Source organism: Phlebotomus papatasi, chromosome 3 (genome assembly GCF_024763615.1).
Source record: "Phlebotomus papatasi isolate M1 chromosome 3, Ppap_2.1, whole genome shotgun sequence".
Classification (NCBI taxonomy): domain Eukaryota; kingdom Metazoa; phylum Arthropoda; class Insecta; order Diptera; family Psychodidae; genus Phlebotomus; species Phlebotomus papatasi.
The window spans coordinates 9,252,743-9,276,540 of NC_077224.1; the positions used below are offsets into that span (position 1 = coordinate 9,252,743).

General features: G+C 33.9%; 2 protein-coding genes and 1 non-coding gene across 4 annotated transcripts in view; all 3 read left to right on the forward strand.

Moving 5' to 3' along the window:
* Positions 1 to 23,798, forward strand: part of LOC129806637 (uncharacterized) — a 45,654-nt gene that overhangs the window by 18,163 nt on the left and 3,693 nt on the right. The window lies entirely within an intron of this gene.
* LOC129806635 (sodium-coupled monocarboxylate transporter 2-like) lies at positions 13,041 to 22,963 on the forward strand. Its single transcript, XM_055855366.1, has 3 exons — positions 13,041 to 13,757; positions 18,617 to 19,247; positions 22,577 to 22,963. The coding sequence occupies exons 1-3, from the start codon at positions 13,078 to 13,080 to the stop codon at positions 22,946 to 22,948; spliced, it is 1,683 nt and encodes a 560-aa protein (XP_055711341.1). The 5' UTR covers positions 13,041 to 13,077; the 3' UTR covers positions 22,949 to 22,963.
* On the forward strand, positions 19,770 to 19,843 carry Trnat-ggu (transfer RNA threonine (anticodon GGU)). The gene has a single exon. It is a non-coding gene; the product is annotated as a tRNA-Thr (tRNA).

The following is a 23,798-nucleotide window of genomic DNA, read 5'->3' on the forward strand; positions in this document are numbered from 1 at the left end:
GATCTAAATTGCTAAACGTTTCGTTCGAAAGCTGTGTGCATTTTATATTCAATTTTAACCATTTTGTGCTGAAACTGTGCGCTCTTTATTTGCAATTTTAACCTTTTTGTGTTGAAGCTATAAGTGAGTTACATACACGTGAAATCATTTTAAGCTTAAGCTGTGCGGGATTTGAACATAATATTAACCGTTTCATGCTGAATCAGTGCCGGTTTTATGACTTTAACTGTATTTAACTTAAGTAGTGCGTGCTTTATGCACAATTATGATTGTCGACATTAATGTCGATGTGAGTTTTATTATTATTGTTATTATTATTATTATATATTGCGGCTTTATTTTTTGTGTTGTGCATTTGAACCCCCTGTATTAAGAACACAAAGTCCTTAATTTTTCCTGCCCTCCTGGAGTTTTGATTGTCTTCTTCAATACACAAAAATAATTCTTGATGAACTCTTCAATTTGAAGTACTGTCTTTTAGTTTGAATTTCTGAATAAATGATAATCAATAATATAGACAATATATCACTCCATTATATTTACATTGCAATTATTCCAAATGTGGCAAATACACTAAAACGAAATTTTGTTCATGACTTTCCCAAGAATGTTTTTTTGATATTCCTCGTAAGCAATATCAATATTGATATTGCTTACAGGAAATGTTTAAACGATTCAAAAATGCTTCATTTTCCTTTTTCACATTTTACATATTTTTTTTACATTGTTACATATTTTTTACATGTAAAATGTAAAAAATATTTTTTACTATGTGAAGGCACAACCCTGCCCATTTGAGTTTCGTGATTTTGGATTTCGGGATTTTGGATTTTTGGGATTTTGGATTTCGGGATTATTGGGACTTTCAGCATTTTGGCTTTTCGAGATTTAAACTTGCACCGAATAAGATAAATAATTTCGTCCCTTTCAAGATTTTGACAATTCGGAATTTTGTCCTATTCGGGATTTTGAATTTCAGCATTTTTGATTTCGGAATTTTCACTTTCATGATTTTGGAATTCGGGATTTTGACTTTAGGGATTTCGGTTATTCAGGATTTTGGATTGCAGAACTGTTGGGACTTTCAGCATTTTGGCTTTTCGGGATTTAAACTTGCACCGAATAAAATAAATAATTTCGTCCCTTTCAAGATTTTGACAATTCGGAATTTTGTCCTATTCGGGATTTTGGATTTCAGCATTTTTGATTTCGGAATTTTCACTTTCATGATTTTGGAATTCGGGATTTTGACTTTAGAGATTTCGGCTATTCGGGAATTTGGATTTCAGGACTGTTGGGACTTTCAGCATTTTGGCTTTTCGGGATTTTAGCTGTACCGATTAAGATACATAAGTAAACCACAAAGCTAAATCTAAGGTCTGCTGCCCGTATGCCACCGCTAATCGTTACGATGTTATCACTCACATTTCTCATTTATCCTGCGACAAAATTACGTAGGCGAACTTACTGTCTCAAGTTCTAAGTTCCCAGTGCTTAGTTTTATTTTACTTTTTCTTATACATCCTTCTACGAATTGTTCTTCTCAATTAAAATAAACTTCCTGATGTGCAGGAGCAAGTTTTTTTAATTGAATTTTCTTTGGCATTTTCATTGTCGTGTCTCCCATGAAAGGTGACTCCAATGTCCTACTTTTTCCCTTTATCATCTCGTTTGTTCTGGGGAAGAATCACTTTTCTGAAGGAAATTCATTCAACATCTCACCAATAAAATGCCTCTTTGCTGTTTGGGGAAAGTTTTCTCTCAACAATCTTACCGTCGATGGAAGAAAATGAAATGTTCGCCATTTGGAAAGATGCCTTCTTCTGTAATTTGATTTAAAGCCCGTGTGTAATGCGAGACTTGATTCTCATTCACTCGTTTTTCCCCTGAAACATCCTTTTTTATTATATCGACTGTTGTTGCGTAGGTGGATCCTGTTTCTGCTACCCAATTTCTAGTCTCATGAAGCCCACCAGTCGTATATTTAGAAGGTGTTACAGAAAGGTGTACGTACGTCCAGTGCGAGGTGATTTAAGGTGCAGAAAATAGCTATTGGAAATAGGGCCAAGGGGATGAGTTAAGGAGAAGTTAGACACTTTTTTTTTGAGAAGATTTTGCGTAAAACGTTTTTTTATAGCGAATGTTTTATTCAAAGTTTTTGCACCAATATTATTCTCCACCGCAAGTAAATCCTTTTCAATCACCATCATTTTCCGAATGAGTTCATAAATTAGCATACATAAAAGCTGAAAAGAACTTGCTTGGTCATCTACAAATATTCAGAGTGTTGATAAAAGATCCCTGGCCTGGACAGAGTGTGAAGCTCTTCTGTTCTTTGTTTACAAGGATTAACTATATCCCTCTCGTATCTAAATGAGAATAGTCATTTAGGAATTAGAATGACGTAACAGGAAAGTCTTTGTTGTATTAAATTTGCATTTGTTTTTTGAACAAATATTCTCTGGATAAATTTAGAAATGTTTTTAAAGTCATGTTGAGGATGTGAGCTCATAAAGGTTTCGCATTTTATTGGTATCATAATATTTTATGGATTTTTTTTTCATCATTTTGCTGTTTAATGTACCGCAGAGGTAATAAACATTATGACGTTATTTGTTACATCTATATTAAATCAAAATTAAAAAGAAAGAGTAGGATAAAGATATGCGAAATAAGTGAGAAAGAAAGATTAATTTCGATTTCACGAAATTTTCTGATTTAAAAGGTCTACTTGAGGCATAATGGCTGCCTCACACCTTTCAGGAAAATTTCATGAAATCGAAATTCACAACCCTTTCTTTCTTAGATGTTTTGTATATGGCTATCTCACTCTTCAACGATCTTGTTTTTCTTTTGAACATCACAACAAATTTGATCGCAATTCAACTTCGTACTTAAAATTCGATCTAACTTTAAGTGCGAATGAGTAGAATAAAGATATGCAAAAACGCTCAAGAAAGAAAGAGATATAAATTTCGATTTCATGAAAATTTTCTGATCTAAAATATCTACCAGATACACAATGCAATGGCTTTTTTAGATCAGGAAAATTTCATGAAATGAAAATTTACGGCTCTTTCTTTCTCTTTGCATATAACTGTTTTACTCTTTCGCACTCAAATTTAGATTAAGCTAAATTAGTTTTATAATGATGAGTAAACAAGGACAAGCATATTCGAAACAATTAAATCAATTAATAAAATTTGTCCTGATTCAAATTGAGTGCTGGAAATATAAAAAATGATATTAATGCCTTAGCCACAGCTTTTAGCTCGGTATAATTTAATTAATGAAGTCAAAATTCACATCCCATTATATCTCAAAAGTTTTTCATAAGTCATCCCATTCTTTCGGTCTCAAAATTGGACTGAGCTAAATTTAATTTGGTCCGACGACGTTCAAAAGAAGAAGAAGAAGAGTACGAAAGAGTGGAATAGACAAGGCTTTTAGAAAGTAAAAGGACGTGAATTTTGACTTTATGAAATTTTCCTAAAAGATGTGCAGGAGCCATAAATATTTATGGCTCTAGCATATCTTTTGGTTAGGAAAATTTCATGAAATCGAAATTTTGATCGTTTTGTTTCTCAGATATTAGGGGCGCGTTCATGTCACTCTTTTGCAGTCTTTATCTTCTTCTGAACATCATAACAAATTCAGTTTAGCTAAGTCTAATTTAAAAAAATTCTAATCAAAATTAATTTATTCATACTCTAAATTAAAGGCTCATGACACTTCATATTAAAAGCTTATTACAAAATTTAAAAAGAATCTAAGCCAAAATGGTCCTTTTGGTCAACCTTTAAAGTTCAAACAATATAAAGTAAATTAAAGGCAACTTGAATTTCCCTTTTTTTAGTTAATAGCTTTAACAATTTCATTTTCAAATGAAATTCGTTTGCCTGAAGGCTTTCATTTTAAATTAAATCGCTCGCCTAAAAACGCACGTTACAGGTCTTTGTCGGTGTATACGAACCAACTTTTTAAAGGCCATTTTTTTTAGATGTAAAACTTTAAGATTTAAATCGAAAATGGGACTATAATAAGTAATTAAAATAGCATATTAAGATCGCCATATTATCTTTATTTGAGCATTAAATTTTATAATAAGGGCTTGCGTTGCCTAATCGGTAGGACAAAAAATAATGACACCCGAAATTGTGAAGGTTTCCTCTAGTTGGCTAAGTGGTCTGTTTTTATTTGAACCTCAAATTCGAGGTTTAAAAAAAATCTGAGAGAAAAGTTATACATGGATGAAAATGTAGCTAATAAAATTCTCTATCAAACTATGTAGTTTAACTATTATTTTTAATATAATTACGCTAAGCCGTCTCTCGGCTAATCCTCAAGTCTGTCAAGGCCCTAAGTCTTACGTAGTAATAGTAATGTCAATGGTGCATATTGGCAAAGAAAAGTGAACCGCCTAAACAATAGAGGCTGGTACGAAAACGAGTTTCGATGTGAAAGTGGTACTTCAGTCGATACAAATATTCGCTGCCACTAATCCCAAACACACACCGAGAAGAGATGCTGTAATATAGTAGCGGCACTGATTGCCCACAGATCTGTGATATAGAGCGGCTAGCCGTATCGGGGGATAAGATAGAATAGGAGTGGGAAAGCATAAGGGGCCCAATTGGTGGCCTGGATGCATCGGAATATCCGAAATGGAGAACTGACCCCTGGCAAAATCTTATCTTATCTTAAGTCTTACGTCTGAAGCCCGTTTAACGATCAAATCTCCATATTGGTTCACATGAATTCTAGTTGCACAGACATAAAAACAGTGTTTACAACTATCCCGTGTTTACTAATGCCTCAGTTTACGCTAATAATCAACATGTGACCATCGCATTCTATTACGGTTTTTATTTTTGTGCCGCCAGATGCCTCTACAATTTCGCAAAAAAAACTTAATTAAGGACTTAATAAGTATACTTATTAAGGTCTTATTAAGGACTTATTATGCACTTATATTTAAAGTAGTATTATTTATCATTGTAATGTTAACGACTTAATGACAGCATCATTTTCGAAACTTTGCACCCTCTGGCGGTGATCTGAAGAACTTCCCATATTCCAAAAAGTTCTAAGTGATTAAATTTCTTATTTTTAATTTGCCGCCAACACCAAATGATAAATCAATATAAATGCGTGAGTGAAAAATGTTCAAAAGAAAATGCAAATTAAATTTGTAATGCAATTGAGAACCAAATGAGATTCCAGAGAAAACCATTAATTTTCTAATGTCTGATTTAATGAAAGTGCTCGAAGTTTTCTGAACTTTTCCATCGGTCTTAAGTGAGCGTGATTGAACAAATTAATGTGATTTTGTTGCAAAAGCTCTGAAGGGGAAGGAGGGCACGGTTGAAAAATGAAGGAGTTAAAGTCTATGGAAATTTTTAGAGATGGAATATGTGTTAAAAGGGGTGGAAATGGCGTGGAATAAAATGGGTGTAAAAAACACCTGTTGCACGAATTTTCTCATCAACACATTCGCTCAATTCTGTAATTGGATATTGTGTTTGTTTTAGGGCTAAAGTGTACACAGAGAAAATGCTATTTCACTCAATATCTTCAACACGATGAAATTCTTTTATGTTATTTGGTATCACCTCAAAAGGTTCTCTTTTTCTTTCTTCTCGTTGGAGAGGGTGACTTTAAGGGGGGTGGTTTGGAGACATTATATTGCGATGCTTTTACCTTTTGCTATTCCATTTCACACCCTTTTTGCCATTTGGATTGATTCTGGAGAATTCAATTTAATGATTGAAGGCAATTTTGACACCAGAATGTATTTATTTGGTCTTGTTTGACCTCCTTTGGGACAAAATGAGAAGCTGGACATTCAATTGAATGCCACAGAATTCATTTAAAGGATTTTTCGTATTGAATTCCATTTTCCCAATGTTGATTTTCCCGAAAGTGGGAAGGTGTAACAAAGAGGATTGGGTGAAAAATCAATAGAGATATAATATTGATAGCAAAATACATTCTACATAATAATTTCTTTAAGAGAAAATTATGATTGATAGACTTGCATTCCTCTCTTTGACACTGATTTTAATATTTTCTCTTTCAATATTATCATGTAATTCCAATGTAGATTGAAATTTAAATAACAATTGAGAAAGTAACACATTTTCACCTAGATATCAATCGATTTATGTTGCAAATTGCGTTGTTGGTGACGATATGATGTGATTATCAGCTATGGGAATTATTTTCACCAAACTCAGCTTTTCCATTTTGGGCCACCAAAAGATAATTCATATCGTTTTCCCTTGTTTTTGGATGCTTTATCTATAATTAGGTTTTTGATGACTTGTTGATGGTAAACTGTCAATTTTCCCCCAAAAATATATTTTCTACAGCATTATTATGCTAAATTGGCTAAATTGTATTAATTCTCAGAAGCAGCTTTTAACGGATTTTGAAAATGCTGGGATGGGAAACAAATAAAATCTTTAACCAATTTTAATCACAGCTCATGAATACGTTTATACGATTAGTTAATCCGGATTTATTTCAAAATAACAAACGATTTTATAGAGTCCTACGGAATGGTGGATAGGGTTGATTAATATCGATAAATACAGATAAATCTTTAAACTCGATCTTAAAATATTAGTTAGAATTCTTGGATAAAAAGAGATGGCAAAGCGTCGCAGCTTTGCGGAATACTCGAACTCACGAGATAGAGCTCACCGTGAATTAGTTTTTTCGCATGATCTTTTGGTATTACTGATCTACTAGATATCAAATTGATTCATAAATCACAAAAGTATTTGAAAATAAAAAAATCGGTACTTAACCGACTTATTACCGATGAAGACCGATGCAGCCGGGTTTGAAATTTCAATACCTCTCCAAAAAATCCAAATTTAACCAAATGGGGTGAAAAATTACCCTTTCAAAGTAGTTGACCTTTGACCTTCAATAATTCAAAATGGAGAATTTTCCGGTCATAGGTATGTTTGGGCGAAATATTCGCCTGGACTATCTCTAAAATATATCCAAAAATCATTGAAAAAGTTTGAGCCACTTTTGAGAAAAATCGAAAAAAACATGTTTTGTGGATGGGGAGGGGAATAGGGGAAAAAGAGGAAAAACGTCTAGAGATATTGTTTTTTTTATTGGGGGTCATCTAAGACTGGAAGTCGATATCTCTTACCGTTTGACCTCTAGCTCGAGAACAAATTTAAGGTCAAGTAAAATAAATTTCCGAAAAAATTATTCAAAATCGGTATTTAACCGGTTCATTACCGATGTAGACCGATACATCCGGGTTCAGAATTTCAATACCTTTCCAAAAAATCTAAATTTAACCAAATCGGTTGAAAAATGGGCCCTCCAAAGTGGTTGACCTTTGACCTTCAATAATTCAAAATGGCGAATTTTCCGGTCATAGGTATGTTTGGGTGAAATGTTCGCCTGGACTACCTCTAAAACATATCCGAAAATCATTGAAAAAGTTTGGGCCAATTTTGAGAAAAACCGTAAAAACATGGTTTTGGTGGGGATAGAGGGGGGTGGGGAGGGGAAAAGAAAACGTTGAGAGATATTGTTTTCTTATTGGGGTCATCTAAGACTGAAAGTCGATATCTCTTACCGTTGAAGCTCCAAAACAGTAAAAAGTTGAAAAAGGACGATTATATAACTGCTCTCTTTGAGTTCGAGCAGTAAAATATTAAAATTTTACATAGGTCATCATATTAAGCACTTAGAGTAAGAGTAGATGATTTTGTATATCTGCGGGGTTTAGATTTGTATCTGGGAGGAACAAGCTACCGTTCTAAAAACCAGGATCGGGTTGAGGAGAGCTCTTTTTGAAATCGGCAATTCCGGCGCCTTGTTTTTTACCTTTGGCCCTAGGGGGCCCAGGTTCTTGGATAACCGCTTGCGGAAGAGCTAGCTGGGGTTGAAGCATCAGATATCATTACACACCAGAGGGGCTTTTATTAAAGTTTACGGATTTGACCACAACTGAAGATTGTCACGTATCCAAATTATTCATGGTCAACTTGAATAGGAAAAGAACAGAACATTTGGTGGGAGGCAGCCTCGGAAGATCCTGGCAGATTGCTAACCTTTTAATTGGTCACGTTCGCACCAGTGCTCTCTGATGAAGATTTATCAAGGATAAATTAGCCGTTTTAATGGTATTTTCCTGGAAACTGGGCTGACTTGATTCATTTTTCTCTCGAGCAAGGGATGCTCAATTGGGGACGCATAAAAGGCCTTAGTACAGGCTTGGATGCAGCGATCCTGTAAGGTACCGCCCCCACAATAATCTAATCTAATCTCATCTGATTTGGTGTCTATGGAACTTGTGTTAAAGTTGGTAGTTCCTCTCAGTATAGTAAAGTGTCGAAGGGACCTTGATTACTTTTCATTCTTGATTCTTCCCACAACTTCTTGATTACCTCTGCTGAGAGGGCTTCCTAAACAATTTCTAGAGCGGAATTGCCCGGTAGTTAGTACTAATTTCTTCTACGCCGATCTCTGTTTCTGTCAATCTCCCTCCGTGGAAAATCAGTCCGGAAAAGCGCTGTCCAAGAAGCCCTTTTCATATCTGACATTTGGACACTGCCCAAAGGCCCCAGCTTGTCTAAATTTTAAAATTATTTTGATTTTTATCATCGTTTTGTAAAAAGGAATCTCAAACGATGTTGTCTCAGATTCTTATGGCTACTTGGGGGAAACTGGGGCACCACCAAACACGGGGTTGCACCAAATACTGATTTTTATTTCTTAAAGCTTAAAAACAGTTTAATAAGCCTTCTAGCAAGAAAGATTTCTAGACTTGCATATTCTAGAACAGAGGCGTGCAAGCACCGTTGAAACCGAATAAACGTCAAAAGAAACATGTACATCAATGGTCAAAACGCTAACACAACAAACATATTTTGACGTTTATTCGGTTTCAACGGTCTTTGCACACCTCTGGTCTAGAATCTAGATTGATTAGTTTAAGTCTAAGATTACTTATACTTAGTATAAACGTAGCTCTTGAGACTGTAATTACGGACTTGGTGACTTGATCTTCTCAGAGAACTTTTAATTGAACCCAAGATACTCGATGGCAATATTTGCAGATGATGCTCCTCAATTTGTTGTTGTTGTTGTTGTTGTTTTAGAAAAGTAATTTACTGAGTCAGAGGATGAAGGTTTGGTAAATTGATATTTCTTCCACACAATATCACATTTTGGTTTCTGAAACTCTAAAAGTTTACTGACATTCATTTAACAATTGGTGTGTTGATTGAGTTGATTGTTTGAGTGAATCGCTATAAATTGTGTGACAATCGAAATTAATTAATTTTCGATCCAAGCTGAAAATTGTGTCTGTATCAAAGTGGTGAAAATTGCAGGTCAATTGCAATTTTCCTTTGCACACACAGCAGTATTTTGTGCCGAAAAAAAAATGATTGGAAAAAGACAATGGGTGACAAAAGTGTCAGAAACATAAAAATTTATTACTTATAAATCATTTAAATTGTTCCAATTTTCCATAAAAGTTTCCCAAATTGTACTCTTTAGATCAAAAAGCATCTGAAAGTGTAAATGACTGAAGTTATGTTATTCAGGAAGCTCTTAAGATTTTACCTAAGCTATATCAAACTTGAAAAAATCAAAATGGCTGCCCTATATCAAAAATTTTTCTCTACTGAGATTTCTTTTTGAAATATTTGTTAAATGACTTGACCAATTCTAAAATTTATGATACGGTTGAAAAGGTCTTGGAATTTTGCATAGAATACATATACGTACATTCACAATTGTTTGATTATTACATAATTATAGAAAACTTTAAAAACAAATGGTTTCTTAGTTTCTTTTCCGATAATCCGAATATCTTTTTAATGCTTGTAACTTTTTGCCATTTTACACTACCATTTAGTTTATCTAATAGTTTACTACCATTTTTTTATCGAAATATTTGTGTTAAAGAAATAACAGATAAATTTTGTACAACAATCTGAATATCTTACCTGAAAACTTTTTCCAATTTAGTAAGCCCATGACGATTTTATTAAGTCATTTGAATGAATTGAAGTAATTAATTTTGAATATTTTCATGAGAAATTGTTAAAATTAATGTGAGAATTCTATAAGAAATTAATGAAGAAAGAGCCTATATTGCAAATCCACCATTTCCTGGAAATAATAATAGGGGACAGAGCCTAATTGTCCCTATGACTAATTTTTTACTATGTTTCTGAGTCCACAATATATTTTAAAAATCAGGCACTTTCTACTAGTTTTAGATATAAATATTTTCCAACATTTAACCTTTATTGTCACTTGAGCATTTAAAATAATTGAAAAGAATATTATGTATTTTTTTAGTACTGGCACATGTGGCCCATTTAGGTTTATATTTGGGCTGGTCGGAAATGTCTAGGAATTTCCGATAAAACTGAACGGGGTCTTTTCGGTTTGAAACCGTTAATGAACCAATTCAAAATCTATAACTAAAGTTTATACGAAATTCATTTAAATTACCCCTGAGGTGTATTTTGGGAGTGATTTATAAATTGATTCAAATCAGGGGAGTGACATTAGCTCTGAAAAATGCGACCAGTTTTAGTCAAAATTTTTTCCTGTTTTCATACACATTTCACGAGATATCTTCAAAACTACGTAGGTTGTCATTTTGGGGTTTTCGGTTGCATCTTGGTTATTAAATTGGCTTTTATTTTGTATTGATATTTTTTGCTAATTCATTCTACAATGACAGAAAACAGCTAATAAACTCAAAAGTTTTTTCGGCGCGCTAGAAACATAGGAAATGTCATGCCCCTGGTTCAAATCGGTTGTGAACCGATAATAAACCAGTTATGAACAGATAAATAATTTTTGTCTAACAATTAATTTTATTACTTTAAAATTATTTAACAGATCCGGTAAACAGTAAATGATGCGAAATTACTTTGGAGGAATAGCATCTAAGTCACGAATTCGAACAATTTACAAAGCCTGGGACGCTTTTCCACCACTTTTTTTTTGTGAAAAGTCCCCTTTTCTAGACGTCTAACCTTCTTTCACCTTGACTCTTAAAGTTCAGTAACACAACTTTCAATGCAAGAACTGGCGCTCTTACCAATTAAACCATGAGATACCATAAATTGAAATAAATGAGGACGAAAAGAACCGCCTTTAAAAGCAAACTATTTTTTTTATCTACACCTATCCCTCTCTATAACTAGGTCTTAGGCCCTAGGCCTATCATGATCGAAATCCTACTCGTATAAACAACTGTTACTAACTCAAAGTTTCTTACGTAAGAATAAATAAATAAATAGGGTGGAGTAAGTACTTTTGGCCACTTTAAGGTTTCATGTACTTGTAATTTTTATAATCTTTATTTAAATAAAATTAAATTTTGTACAAAGATACCTTAAAGCCGTTTCTTCCTATTAATCCAAGAGAATTCCCAAAATATTTTTGGATATTTTTTTATGAAAGATTCATTTTATGTAACTATGCATATTTCAGTACTTTTGGCCACTTGTTTTTAATAGGATTTTAATAAAATAAGTCCTATTCTTATTTAATACCAATTTTATGTGATTATTAGAGTATTTTAAACGACTTTTTGCACATTTTCTATTTAAAGTAAAAATTAATCAAAAGTCACGATTGTTTTTAATGAAGTCCGCGACTTGCGCCACGTGTAAAATGTATGGGAAAATGAATGGCCAAAACTACTTACACAGCCGAAAAAAGTAAGCTCTTTTAGCCACGTCCGATTTTCTTTTAATTTGTTAGAAAATCTTATTGAGGATGATATCACAATAAAATTTAGTTAAATAAAAAATGGACTTTCATTGAATAACATCAAATATTTTCATCAAAAATATGAAATAATGCAAAACAATTTCTCGTAACATTAACAAGTTTCTTAATGCCCAACGTACAATCACTTTTGTTTTGTAAACATGGTTTTGACATTTCAGTGAGAGTGAATGAAATCTAGATCTAGTCATCTCGCTCTCTCTCATAGAAAATTTTGTAAACATGTTTACAAACAAAAGTTATTGTGCGTTGGGCATAAGAATACCATGTTTTCTTAGTGATTGTTTACCTTGTCGAGATTTTCTTTCAATAACTTAGAATTAATCAAGTCGATACAAAATCAAATATGTTTAAATAAACTCATAATTGCCTTACAATGTGATTTTACTTTAGGTGGCCAAAAGTGCTTACATGGCCAAAAAGGCTGACTCTACCCTAACAAAGATCTGTAACCTACACTATTTTTCTATGCATGTAGTTTGCACTGAAGTACTTAACTGGCTTTGCCTTGTATGGAATCTCTTCCAAGCCTTTAGCTTCTCTTTTGCCAAAAATTGGTGCCGACTTGCCCAATGAGGTCGGTTATTAAGTCAACGGCAGCCATAGATGATAAAAAAGAAATAAGCATTATTATTTTTATTATTACCGTGCAGTAATTATTTACAACGACTTTTACAGTTTTTTATGCTCTCTCATGAAACATTTTGTTGAGAAAGAATTGGTCTCCTGGAATTTCGAAAAAATGATAAGCAGTCCGTCAAGTATCTCGACTGAAGTATATGTTAAGTTGTAAATATGGATTCCTCATTAAGTCCATATTTACACAATACTAAAGTGATAATTTTACACAAAGTTGCTTATTTTGAAATACTTTTAAATTCACTTATTAATCTAAATTTAAATTCACGAAACTTTTTCTCAGTTAAAATTGAAAATTTACTATTTTTCGCTTCGATTCTTGGTAAATAACTTCAAACAGGCTACAACTTTTTTTCTATTTTAATGGATTGTCTTCGAGAATAAATTTTCTAAATTACATTGAGCCTATTAATGCTCGTAGTAAAGCAATTATATTTATAGTAGTATAAAACAAGTTTTTTTTTTGTTAGAGGTACACCACAATGAATGTGTGAAAAGTGATTCTAAAATTGGCGTTTTCGCTGTTGGCTTTTTTTTGCGACAATTCTCCTCGTCACTGTTTAATGCCTCCAAGCCAGGGAGTTTAAAATTCTCAATTGGTTAGTATTTCGCGAGGTTTACTAAAGGACGGACTTATGGATGGATTTCTCTGTGAATTTAGTGGATTTGGTGGTATTTGTCGTGGCATTTGGGGTATCGGTGCTAATTGGGGTTTATTATGGATTTGTGTCGAAAAAGAAGCAAAACACCCCCACTGAGTATCTCTTGGGTGGTCGTAGGATGGGTATCTTCCCCGTGGCGGCATCCCTTGTGGCTACACAACTGTCGGGACCATCTCTCTTGGGGATGCCAGCAGAAATTTATGCCTTTGGCACACAATACTGGCTTATCTTCTTGCCAGCCACGATAATGACAATTGTTGTGATTAAAATACATCTTGGAGTGATATTTGAGCAGAGATCTCTGTCCAGCTTCACGTACATCCAACGGAGATTTGGATTGCGCGTGAAGAAGATGATGAGTGCAATTTATGCTCTGTCCATCATGCTATTCCTCCCAGTGGCCATTTATGTTCCAGCCTTGGCGCTAAATCAAATGACCGGGATGGACATTTATGCCTCAGCCATGATACTCAGCATTGTGTGCCTTTTTTACACCCTTGTGGGAGGCATGAGGGCCATTCTCTGGACAGATACACTCCAGTTAGCATTGATGCTGACAGCAACACTAATGGTCACTGTTCTTGCTATCCACACAGCTGGTGGTGTCCAGAGAGTGTGGGAGGCTGCAGATCGAGGTGGTCGATTAATTTTCTTCAAGTAAAATCTCACCCCTTTTTTATCTCCTTTCAACCTCTTAATTTGTGACCAAGGAAGGGATGTTTGAAATAGATAAAAGCCAAAGGTGTACAGTGACCCATAAACCACACACAGCTTGGAAAAGTATGTCAGATATTAAGAAAAGCACTTAGAACTTTTTTCTTTATGGAGTTCTTGGAAAGCAATTTAAATGCTTTGAGTTTTCACTGTATGAAAACATGGAAAACATCCTCCCACGAATGGTAAACTTTAATTCTTGACTGTAATCTGTGTTACAGGAAAGTTTCATATGAAATCTGAGAGTTAGAGTTCCCGAGGGAACTATAAAGCTTTCTGCAGTTTAATCGGGTTTCTAGGTATTTGCAGTGAGCAGCAAATTAGAAGAAATAATACAGAGAGTAAGGTACACAGTAAAAAAAATTAACACTATTATAGTGTGTAATCTTTCACACAACTATTATAGTGTTAAATTTGGAAAAAGTGTTTAATTTAAAGTTGTTGAATTTCAAGATGTTGAATTTGGAATTGTTGTATTTAAAAATTGTTGAATTCTGTTTATTGTTGAATTTTTTTTTTCATTTCGAAGATTTTGATTTTTTGCCTTTTTAGACATTTTTATTGGTTTTTCCTGCACTCGGGATCCCCCCTAATGCGAAAGGATTACATCTGATGCTCGGATCTTCACGATATACTTATTTTGTATATAAATATTTGATGTTCTATATGACTTTTGTCCAATGAAAAGCATCTCGACTGAAGTATAAGTCTTAATTGGAAATTCAACAATTTTTGCACGACTTTTGTTTAAAAATTCAACAACTTTTGTCTCAAAATTCAACAACTTTTATTTAAAAATTCAAAAACTTTTGTTTAAAAATTCAACAAATTTGGTTGAAATACACAAAGTTTCACACTATAATAGTGTTAAAAATTATGATCAAACTATAATAGTGTGAATTTTTGATCATGTGACAAAAAATACCATAAAGATGTGTATTTTTTCACACAATAATAATGTGAAAAACTGTAATCATACTATAATAGTGGTAATTTTTAAAATTTGTTAAACAGTTTTAAATCACGAAACAACTATAATAGTTCATACTAATTATATTTATAATTTTCAACTATAATAGTGGTAATTTTCAATCACGTGACAATAAATTACCAAAATGTTGTGCATTTTTTAAACATTTTTAAATTAAACAACTAAAATGGTCGATTTTTCACTATTATAGTAGTAAAATTTTACACATTTTTTCCTGTGTAGTGTAGGTTCATCACTTTTTGCTAGTAGCCACATGGTAAAAAAGTGTAAGGGAAGGCTTTCAGGCTTCGCACATACTCCAGCTTCGAACACTTCATATTTTTCCCATATTCCTTTAATGAATCTGACTTAATTTTTCAATAAAAGCATAACTGGAGACTATAGCTATGTCAGATTCATCAATGGAATGTCATTAATGACAGATCGGCTAATCGGCGCCGATCAATCACTATGATTGGCTGATCGGCAGCTAAAGTGAACTGTGACTGGCAAACCTGATTACTCCCTGTATCAAACTAATTTTCTCTATTATAAGTGCAGACCTCGGCTTTATGTAAATTTGCGAGAACTCGCGATATTTCACGAGAATTCACGGAAATTTCTGAGAATTTACCAACAACTCCCTGGATTTTCTCTGGTTTATACAGAATTTTCAGGGGTTCTGGTAGTTCTCCGGATTCGCGAAACGACGCGATTATCAATTTGCATGACACAACTAGAATTGGAAGAGAAAAAGATCAAGATTAGTTTTTGAAAGGGCGATATCTTAAGAACTGCTTGATCGATTTTGAAATATGGCACCATTATTCCAAAAAATAATTATAATAACACTACAAGGAGTTCTGGCTTAAATGGAAACGCATTAACCCATTCAGTCAATGTACCGTCGTTGCGGGTGACTTTGCACTTTTTAATAAATACTAAAAAATCAATAATTTCTTATAATAAACGACATTGAAGATCTTTACATCTAAGGGCAAGATGTACGAGATCTACAAGTTGAGGTGGTCGTCATCTTGATTTCGACCGCTCAGAATAAAAAACGAATAACTCGCAGTAGGCAATCTTTACAGGAGAGCGATTTGAAGCTGAGATTTTACATTCAGAGTGTAGGATTTTTTGACATTTCTGTCCACCATTTTGAATAACTGTCAAAACCTAAAACTTGTCCGATTGGGTTGAAATTTTAGTATGTTGTAGCTGATGTCAAGACCTTTTCAGAACGTATCTATGTTCCAGTGTACGTCAAGCATTTACCTAGATACAGAGGCTCAAAGTTTAAAATTTTGAAATATTCATATTTTGGTGATTTCTATTTTCTAATCTTGAATTATAAAACCTAAACGAAATGCCTCAGTAAGTAAGGATGTCGAATTTTCCGTTCGCCATTTTGAAGAAATATTTTGCATGACTTTCCCCGAAGCGAGTAAAGAACAACAAAATTTATTTTCATCTCTATCGGACTATTTTTCCCAAGTAATTGAAGAACTAAACTTACTAAAAATCCATTCTCGACAGCAATTCGGATAACAATTGCCCAAGAATAAATAATCTAAAATCACTCAATTTTCGTATGATGTGTAATACCATGGTAAGGAATGGGTTAAAAGAATTTGATATGAATTGCCTACTATTTCGAGCTTATTTATAAAATAAGTGTTGAAATAACACCCCTAAATGTGTGCATTTTTTCACGCGGTAAATTTGAAATATTTTATTTACTTATTTATTTTCCAAATTTATGTGCTTAAGTTGCGTCTACTGCCGACTTACAATTACCGGCCTCCCCGGGTAAACGGCAGAAACCCTAGTTCAGTGACCGTTTAAGCCAACTCATACAATCGAGTTAAGCTGAAAAAATCAGCTCAATAAATTACAGATTAGTTATGACTTTGTTTGAGTGGACCTTTCTTATAAACAGTTGACGCTGAAAATGTTTTGCACACGTCACGGCGATTCCGTAACTTATTCCAAAGACCTCTCCTGTGAGTATGCAATTTTTCTGTGTCAGTGGAGTGAATTCTCGGACTTTTTTTCGGTCCCGAGAATTTCTTTGAAAGCTGAACTCCCTGTAATTATCGTAAACGATTTTTGAGATAAACTAAAAAATGGTCTTAAACCGTCTCCTCTTGCGGTCTTAAAACATCTCCTCTTGCGCCTCTTGCATAAAATATTAGTGGAAAAATTGTATATACGACAAAGTAGATTTTCCTACCGTCTAAATATCAGATCGATCGGAGGTGATTAACCGAATCGGAGAATTACAATAAGTGTGATCTACTTGTAAAAGCTTATTGGTTAGAAAGTGGTCATTTGGCTAGAATTAATAGATTTTTCTTTTCAAGATGTTAGGAGCTAGAAAACGTTAAAATCTTTGGAAACCTTGATTTTTAGCATTCGCGATTTATTTTTAGCAAAATACTGGACGTATTTAATGACTTTAACGATTAAAGTTTTTTATTACGTACGTTATGTAAAAAAGCAAACATTAATGTATCTTAAGGAATTACTGAAAAAACTTCAGTTTTGTATTATTATTTTTTTTTTAAAAGATTTTAAGGCTTTTAAGCTAAAAAATTTTGCAAGAGAGCATGAGAGCGTCATTAGCCTCCTCAGACCGAAAGTGTCATCATACGGTTGAATCCAGTAAACTAAAATTTTATTTTCTAACTTGTTATTTTGCCATTATGTCATTAAATTTAAGAGTTGAATTAATGAGATGAATGGAATTAAACTTTAATTATGAAACTTTCATGAATTTCGATGCAGCACGCAAGCTATAAAATAATACAAAAACGAAAACAACAAATTAAACAAAATATAAAGATAGTACAGTGCTGTCTCTCTATATGCATAGTTTGGGTATTTTTTTGACAATTCTCTCTCTAAATATGCATAACTTTTTTTTTGAAATTCCTAACGGTTTTTTTTCTTTCTTTTAATAAATTATTATTTTTCTAGAATTTCCCGTGTTATTTTAACTATAATATGAGACAGAAAAAATAAAATTAAGAAAATTAAAAACGAGAAAAATTAGTTACCAAGAAAATAATTTTTTTTATTACTTTGTCAAATTGTAAAAAAAAATTGATTTTGAATGCAACCGACACAAAAGCTGTGCATCGATACGTTATGCATACAGAGAGACATCACTGTAAAACAATATCCAAATTTTATTAAATAAATAAATGTTATTTATAGAATAGAGAAATTCGTAAAGAATTACTTTATGAGTTTCATGAGTAACAATCGAATGACATATCGTGTAAGCATGATTTTGACATTTCTCCAAGAGTAAAGCGCCATCTAGTTCTAGTTGCCGTGCTCACTTACATGGAATTTTGAGGTTATTTTTACAAAACAAAAATTATTCTATCAACTCTATTGGGATGCCCTATATTTAAGCAAAAATAATTCATATTTAAGAAAATATCATATTTTCATACAATTAAAGTACATTTTGTAAGAGTGAGATAAACAGAGAATTTTTGTAAGAAAAGTAGCGTGCGAAGCTTATAATTTTATTTTCATTTCCTGCTTTTTCCCACACAAAAACAAGAATCACAATATGTTTTGTTACTTTGATTAATTCTTTCTGCTTTTCTCAGAAATGTCTTTGAATTGAAAACTTTCTGCACCAACTCCTAAAATATTTCCCATAAACTTTTCCATGTTGAAGGATGCTTATGTATAGCGGTACATGACATCAAATATCCGCTCCTTGTCACAAACACCTCTTTTGAACTTTTCCATGTACAAATAGCTGGTGATTTCCCTAGGAAATCACACTGACATCTCGCTCCATTTGCAGCATGAACCCCAGTCCTGTGGTGAGGGTGTCCTTTTGGACAATAGCTGTGGGCAATCCATTTGTTCTGCTTTTCCACTTGGGTCTCAATCCCACCAGCATCCAACGATACATATCTCTCCCAAAGATTGAAGATGCAAAGGTGTGCCTGATAGTCATGAGCGTGGGCTATGTCGTGTTCAATGCTCTATTTCTCATCACTGGATTGGCAATCTATGCAAATTACGAGGATTGTGATCCCCTCAAAGTGGGTACAATCCGGAAAATAGACCAAATCCTACCGCATTTTGTGGTGAATGAGGGTGTGGAAATTCCAGGATTGGCAGGATTCTTTACAGCTGGGATTTTCTCAGCCAGTCTCTCATCCATGTCATCGTGTTTGAACACCCTCTCAGGCTGCCTCTATGAGGATTTCCTCGTTTCAGCACATCAGCATTTCACAGAACAACAGAAAAGTCTTCTGCTCAAGGGGATTGTTCTGATTGTGGGAGTTGTGCAATTGCTTCTGGTTTTCTTGGTAGATTCCCTGGGAGCGGCTGTTTTTCAGCTGACTGTGTCAGTGTTGAGTATCAGTGGAGGGATTGCCGTTGGACTCTTCACGGCTGGAATGATTCTGCCTAAGATGAATGAGCATGTAAGATTTCCAAGCCCCAAAAAATTGGATTACTTTACAATATCATTCTAAAAAGACTTTTTTGAATAAGCTCCACCCATGAATAATTTTAGGCCACTCCCACTTTACATACAAGTGACCTTTTGAGACCGTTATGCATCCTCTTGTTAATAATTTCGTTTTCAAAAGCAAAGTTAATGAACCCAACACGTTTTCCTGGTTTTCCTGGTAAAATCGTGTGTTTCTAAATTCGAAGAAGGCGTAAAAGGCTTTTGAAAAATACCCTAATATACCTTTAAAAAGCCTATAACGAGAATTTTGTGTATAAGTTCTTGGAGAAGGTCGTAAACCCTGACTTGCCCCACTTTTGTCGATTGCCAAACCCGGCGAGCAGACCATTTAATTTAAAGTTTTTTATTACGTACGTTACGTAAGAAAGCAAACATTAATGCAGCTTAAGCAATTTATGAAAAAACCTCAGTTTTCTTAAATTATTTTTTGCAATTGGCTAAAGGTTGTGTAGCAAGTCAAGCAGAACATGTGGCCTCTAATAGCTCAGTTGGTAGAGCACTCGTCTGGTTAACGAGAGGTCTCCAGTTCGATTCTGGGTGGAGGCAGGAATTTTTCCTCTGTCCACTAAAAAAAAAACTGGATAATTTGAGTGTCATTTGCTCTGATTGACGATTTCTCTGTAGGGCAACGTGTGGTATTTCTGGACATAATATGGGTATTTTGGGACACATCAAAAATGCTATAAATCTTTGTTTTCTAATTATTTTTAAGTTCTATATGAAATATTAAGCTCTTTATGTATCAGATAAACATAAAACTTCTGAAACTTTATTTAATTTAAAGCGTGAAATACATGTGAATTGTGAGTGTCACATTCCACTTTTTACAAAACCTTCAGTGTGGTAATTTTGCAGATGTCAACACAAACAGTGCTTAGTTTTTTTCAATTTAAGTCATTTTAAAATTGAAATTTAAACAAAATTTTTATGAAAGAATGAAGTTTAGAACTTCTACTATAAAGTAAAAAATCAGGCTCGGTGAAATGTATTTGCATAATAGCGACTTTTGTCTGTCCCGAAATACACAACTGTCCCAAAATATACCGCTTTTACTTCTTTACATTTTTTGCTATTTTGTATAAAAAATGATGCATTTTTCAACATTTTTCGATCAGAATCTTATTCTGGATAGAATAAGGAACATAAATATTTGTATCAACAAGGAAAAAAAATAATTTGAGAAGTCGTTAAGCTGTTTGAAACTTTAAAATGCTAAAAAGTGTCCCGAAATACCACACGTTACCCTACATAAATACAATTAACATTGAACTAAAGTTCGTAAAATTCTCACATTTAATTTAATATCATTTGATGTCAATTTTTCATTAATGGAGATAGTCTACCCTTGTGTGTTTTGATGAACCAGCATCATCCCCTGACCACTTTCCTCCCTCTTAGACGTATACGTGATCAGAGTTTAACACTCTTGGATTTTAGTGGGTACTTATATAATAGAAAGAGAGTACTAAATAAGAAACGGACGAGAACGACTTGATTAGTGACTAGACGTGGATGAGTAGGGCCATGCGCATATGCAAACCATCAGAGGGAGGATCTGATTGAGAAACCGGAACAAACATCGCTGATACGGCTGATACTCTTTTCTAAGAGCTCTCAGAGTCCTGAATAATTCCTTCCTACTCTCAAATTAGAGAACAAAATACCTTTTTTTAACGGCCTGTACACACTAGAGAAATTGATGTCCATATTGAAGCAAATTCCCTGCGATTGTGTAGGAAAAACAGTTCAATATGGACATAAATTTCCCTAGTGTGTAGAGGCCATAAGAGTAATAACATACATAAATTCAATTTTCAATTATGCAAGTTTGCCAACTTTTGGGAGTCAATTTATGAAATCATTTTTGAAATACTCCTGAATGTATACTATTCTTTCGTCGCGGGAAATTTGACAACACTATGCTTCTATTTCAGAATAAAACTTTAATTTCTTTTATAGAGGTAAAATTTTTAAGTTTTCTAACCATTTATTGAGGAATTTCGGCCAAAAAGTACAGTTTGTTAATACATTTCTGTTAAAGAGTTAAATCTTATTGTTTTGACCTCCTTTACTTCGCGATAAATTCGTCCTACGGCCAATTTATTCATAACACTGAGAAAAAAAAGAGGGTGCGATTAACATTTTTTCCTCATAACATTAACACTTTTTAGGTGTAAAAATATATCAACATTTTTTAATGTTAATTTTACACCTTTTTAAGTGTAAAATGGGTAAAATTAACATGAAAAAAGGATAACTTTAACCCCTAATACCTAAAAAGGGTATTATTTACACCGATTTCGGATCAATAATGCAGGGTAAAATTAACATTTCCGGAATGTTATTTTAACTTTTTCGGATTTCTCTCAGTGAAGAAAGCCCCTGCGGGTATGCAAATTTTCTTGATGCATAATGCCATTTCGCGCGTTTTGTTCGGTCCCGAAAATCTGCATAATCCCGCGACTTAGTGTATGTGTATGCAGATGAATAAAAAATCGTTGCATTTCAAAAAGTTTATCGCCCGAATTTCTCTCTAATTTGGGTGACATTTTGGTCCCAAATGCCCGAATTTGAGAGAGTCTACTGTATTATCCTATTCAAAACCACAGAAACAAATCTGTTTTACCACGCCCCTTCGGGAGCCACGCCCACATGCTTAATTTATTATACCAAACAAATCCACTGATTTTTGTCCGCTCTTCCTTGGAATCGTTAAAATTGAAGGTTACACACTTGGAATATCTATGCTTCCACGCCCCCTAAGGCCACGCCCTTTGAGAACACGCCCCATTTGTTTAATTTATTTTCAACCAAATTCCCTAATTTTTTCCGCACTTTCCTTAAATTAGTGGAATTGAAGATTAAAGACTTAAGGAAATCGATGCTATCACGCCTCTTGGAAGCCACGCCCCCTTGTATATCATTTTCACCCAATTTCCTCGTGGTTTTTCTTAAATTTACCATGTCGCAATATTATTTGAATCAATGAAGAGTTGGGAAAACATCCTATAAAATTTATTTCCATTCCTATAAATTTTCTTTAAAAAAGATTGTGGGCGTGGTCTATTTTCCAATCAGTGATACAAAGAAAGATGTGATAATTCTTGAATAGAGGACGCAATCTAAAATAATTTATGGGTAAAGCTTATTCAGAAATTAAAATGTTTCCATAAAATGTGGCATTTGGAAAAGAAATGTTATTTGATATTGTAAAGTAAAGGATTGCCAAGAGGGAATTTTCCAGCGAACTTATGAGGGGATCATTTTGGATTTATACAGGGAGCTCTCTACGGAGGAATATGTGCATTGTTGGTCGTGGGTGGTATTTCTGTGGGTGCTCAGATGCGTCTCCGGGAACCCACGTTGCCCCTGAGGAGTGACGGCTGTTCAAACATCACAGCAATATCCGCTCAATCCTACCCAGAAGCTCCATCTGAAGATGATGATGTCAGTTGGATTTTTCGCATAAACTACATGTTCTATGCTCTCGTGGGCTCTATCCTTGTCCTCGCCGTGGGATATCCAGTGAGTTTGATGACTGGAGGTCAGAGGGTGAGAGATGAGGCTCTTCTTGCGCAATTTCTCAGGAAACACCAACAGGAGGAGCGTCGGGAAATTCAATATAGCGATGTGAATACGGAAAATAAATGACTTCAATGGATTGCATTTGTGATATATTGATTCCCTCCCCTCTTTCCCCATCGCTATATACATATTTCTTTGAAGTGCACTTCTCCTTGAACAATATCGCAATATATCCTGGTACCCTGTTCTAGTTCATGCTTCCTTGACGAGAGAGAAACCCTTGAGAACAACTTAAACTTTCTTTTATTGTCAGAATTCTTCAGATATTTTCATCAATTTTACAAGCAATTGGAAATTGTTTCTCTCGCGAATTGTGCTGTACTTATGTTTTTATGCTTTTAACTTTTTGAACGTTTTTGAAATATTAATTCACGATTTTTATTCTAGTGAATAATTTTTAAATTAATAAAATGACTGGTTAGCCTTCATAGTAGAATGGACCGGATAGAAAAAATTAGGGGCATGACATTTCCTATATTTCCCATGTGTTTCTAGCGTGCCGAAAAAACTTTGGAGTTCATTCGGTGTTTTCTGTCATTGTGGAATGAATTAGCAAAAAATACAAATACAAAATAAAAGCCAATTTAATATGGAAAGGGCAACCGAAAACCCCAAATTGGCAACCTACGTAGTTTCGGAGATATCTTGTGAAATGTGTACGAAAACGGGAGAAAATTTACACTAAAACTGGTCGCATATTTCAGAGCTAATGTCACCCCCCTGGAAAAAATAATACTTCGTAGGATCCTTGACCTTATGATTGCAATGATGTTCCCTGAAAATTCGATGAGCAAGATACAAGCATATAACAAAGTGTCTTTCACTCTGTTTATCCAATGTTCAATAGATAATCATCTCAAAATCGGAAGATAACTTGTTGTAAAAACAGAAATCATCATGCCGAAAACGTTTATGG

Bases quoted from the DNA above. Each gene is read 5' to 3' on its own strand.
- LOC129806635 (XM_055855366.1), top strand. From the start codon at position 13,078: ATGGATTTCTCTGTGAATTTAGTGGATTTGGTGGTATTTGTCGTGGCA. The intron at 13,758-18,616 runs GTAAAATCTCAC...CTCCATTTGCAG, and splicing joins GGTCGATTAATTTTCTTCAA to CATGAACCCCAGTCCTGTGG. The intron at 19,248-22,576 runs GTAAGATTTCCA...GGATTTATACAG, and splicing joins TGCCTAAGATGAATGAGCAT to GGAGCTCTCTACGGAGGAAT.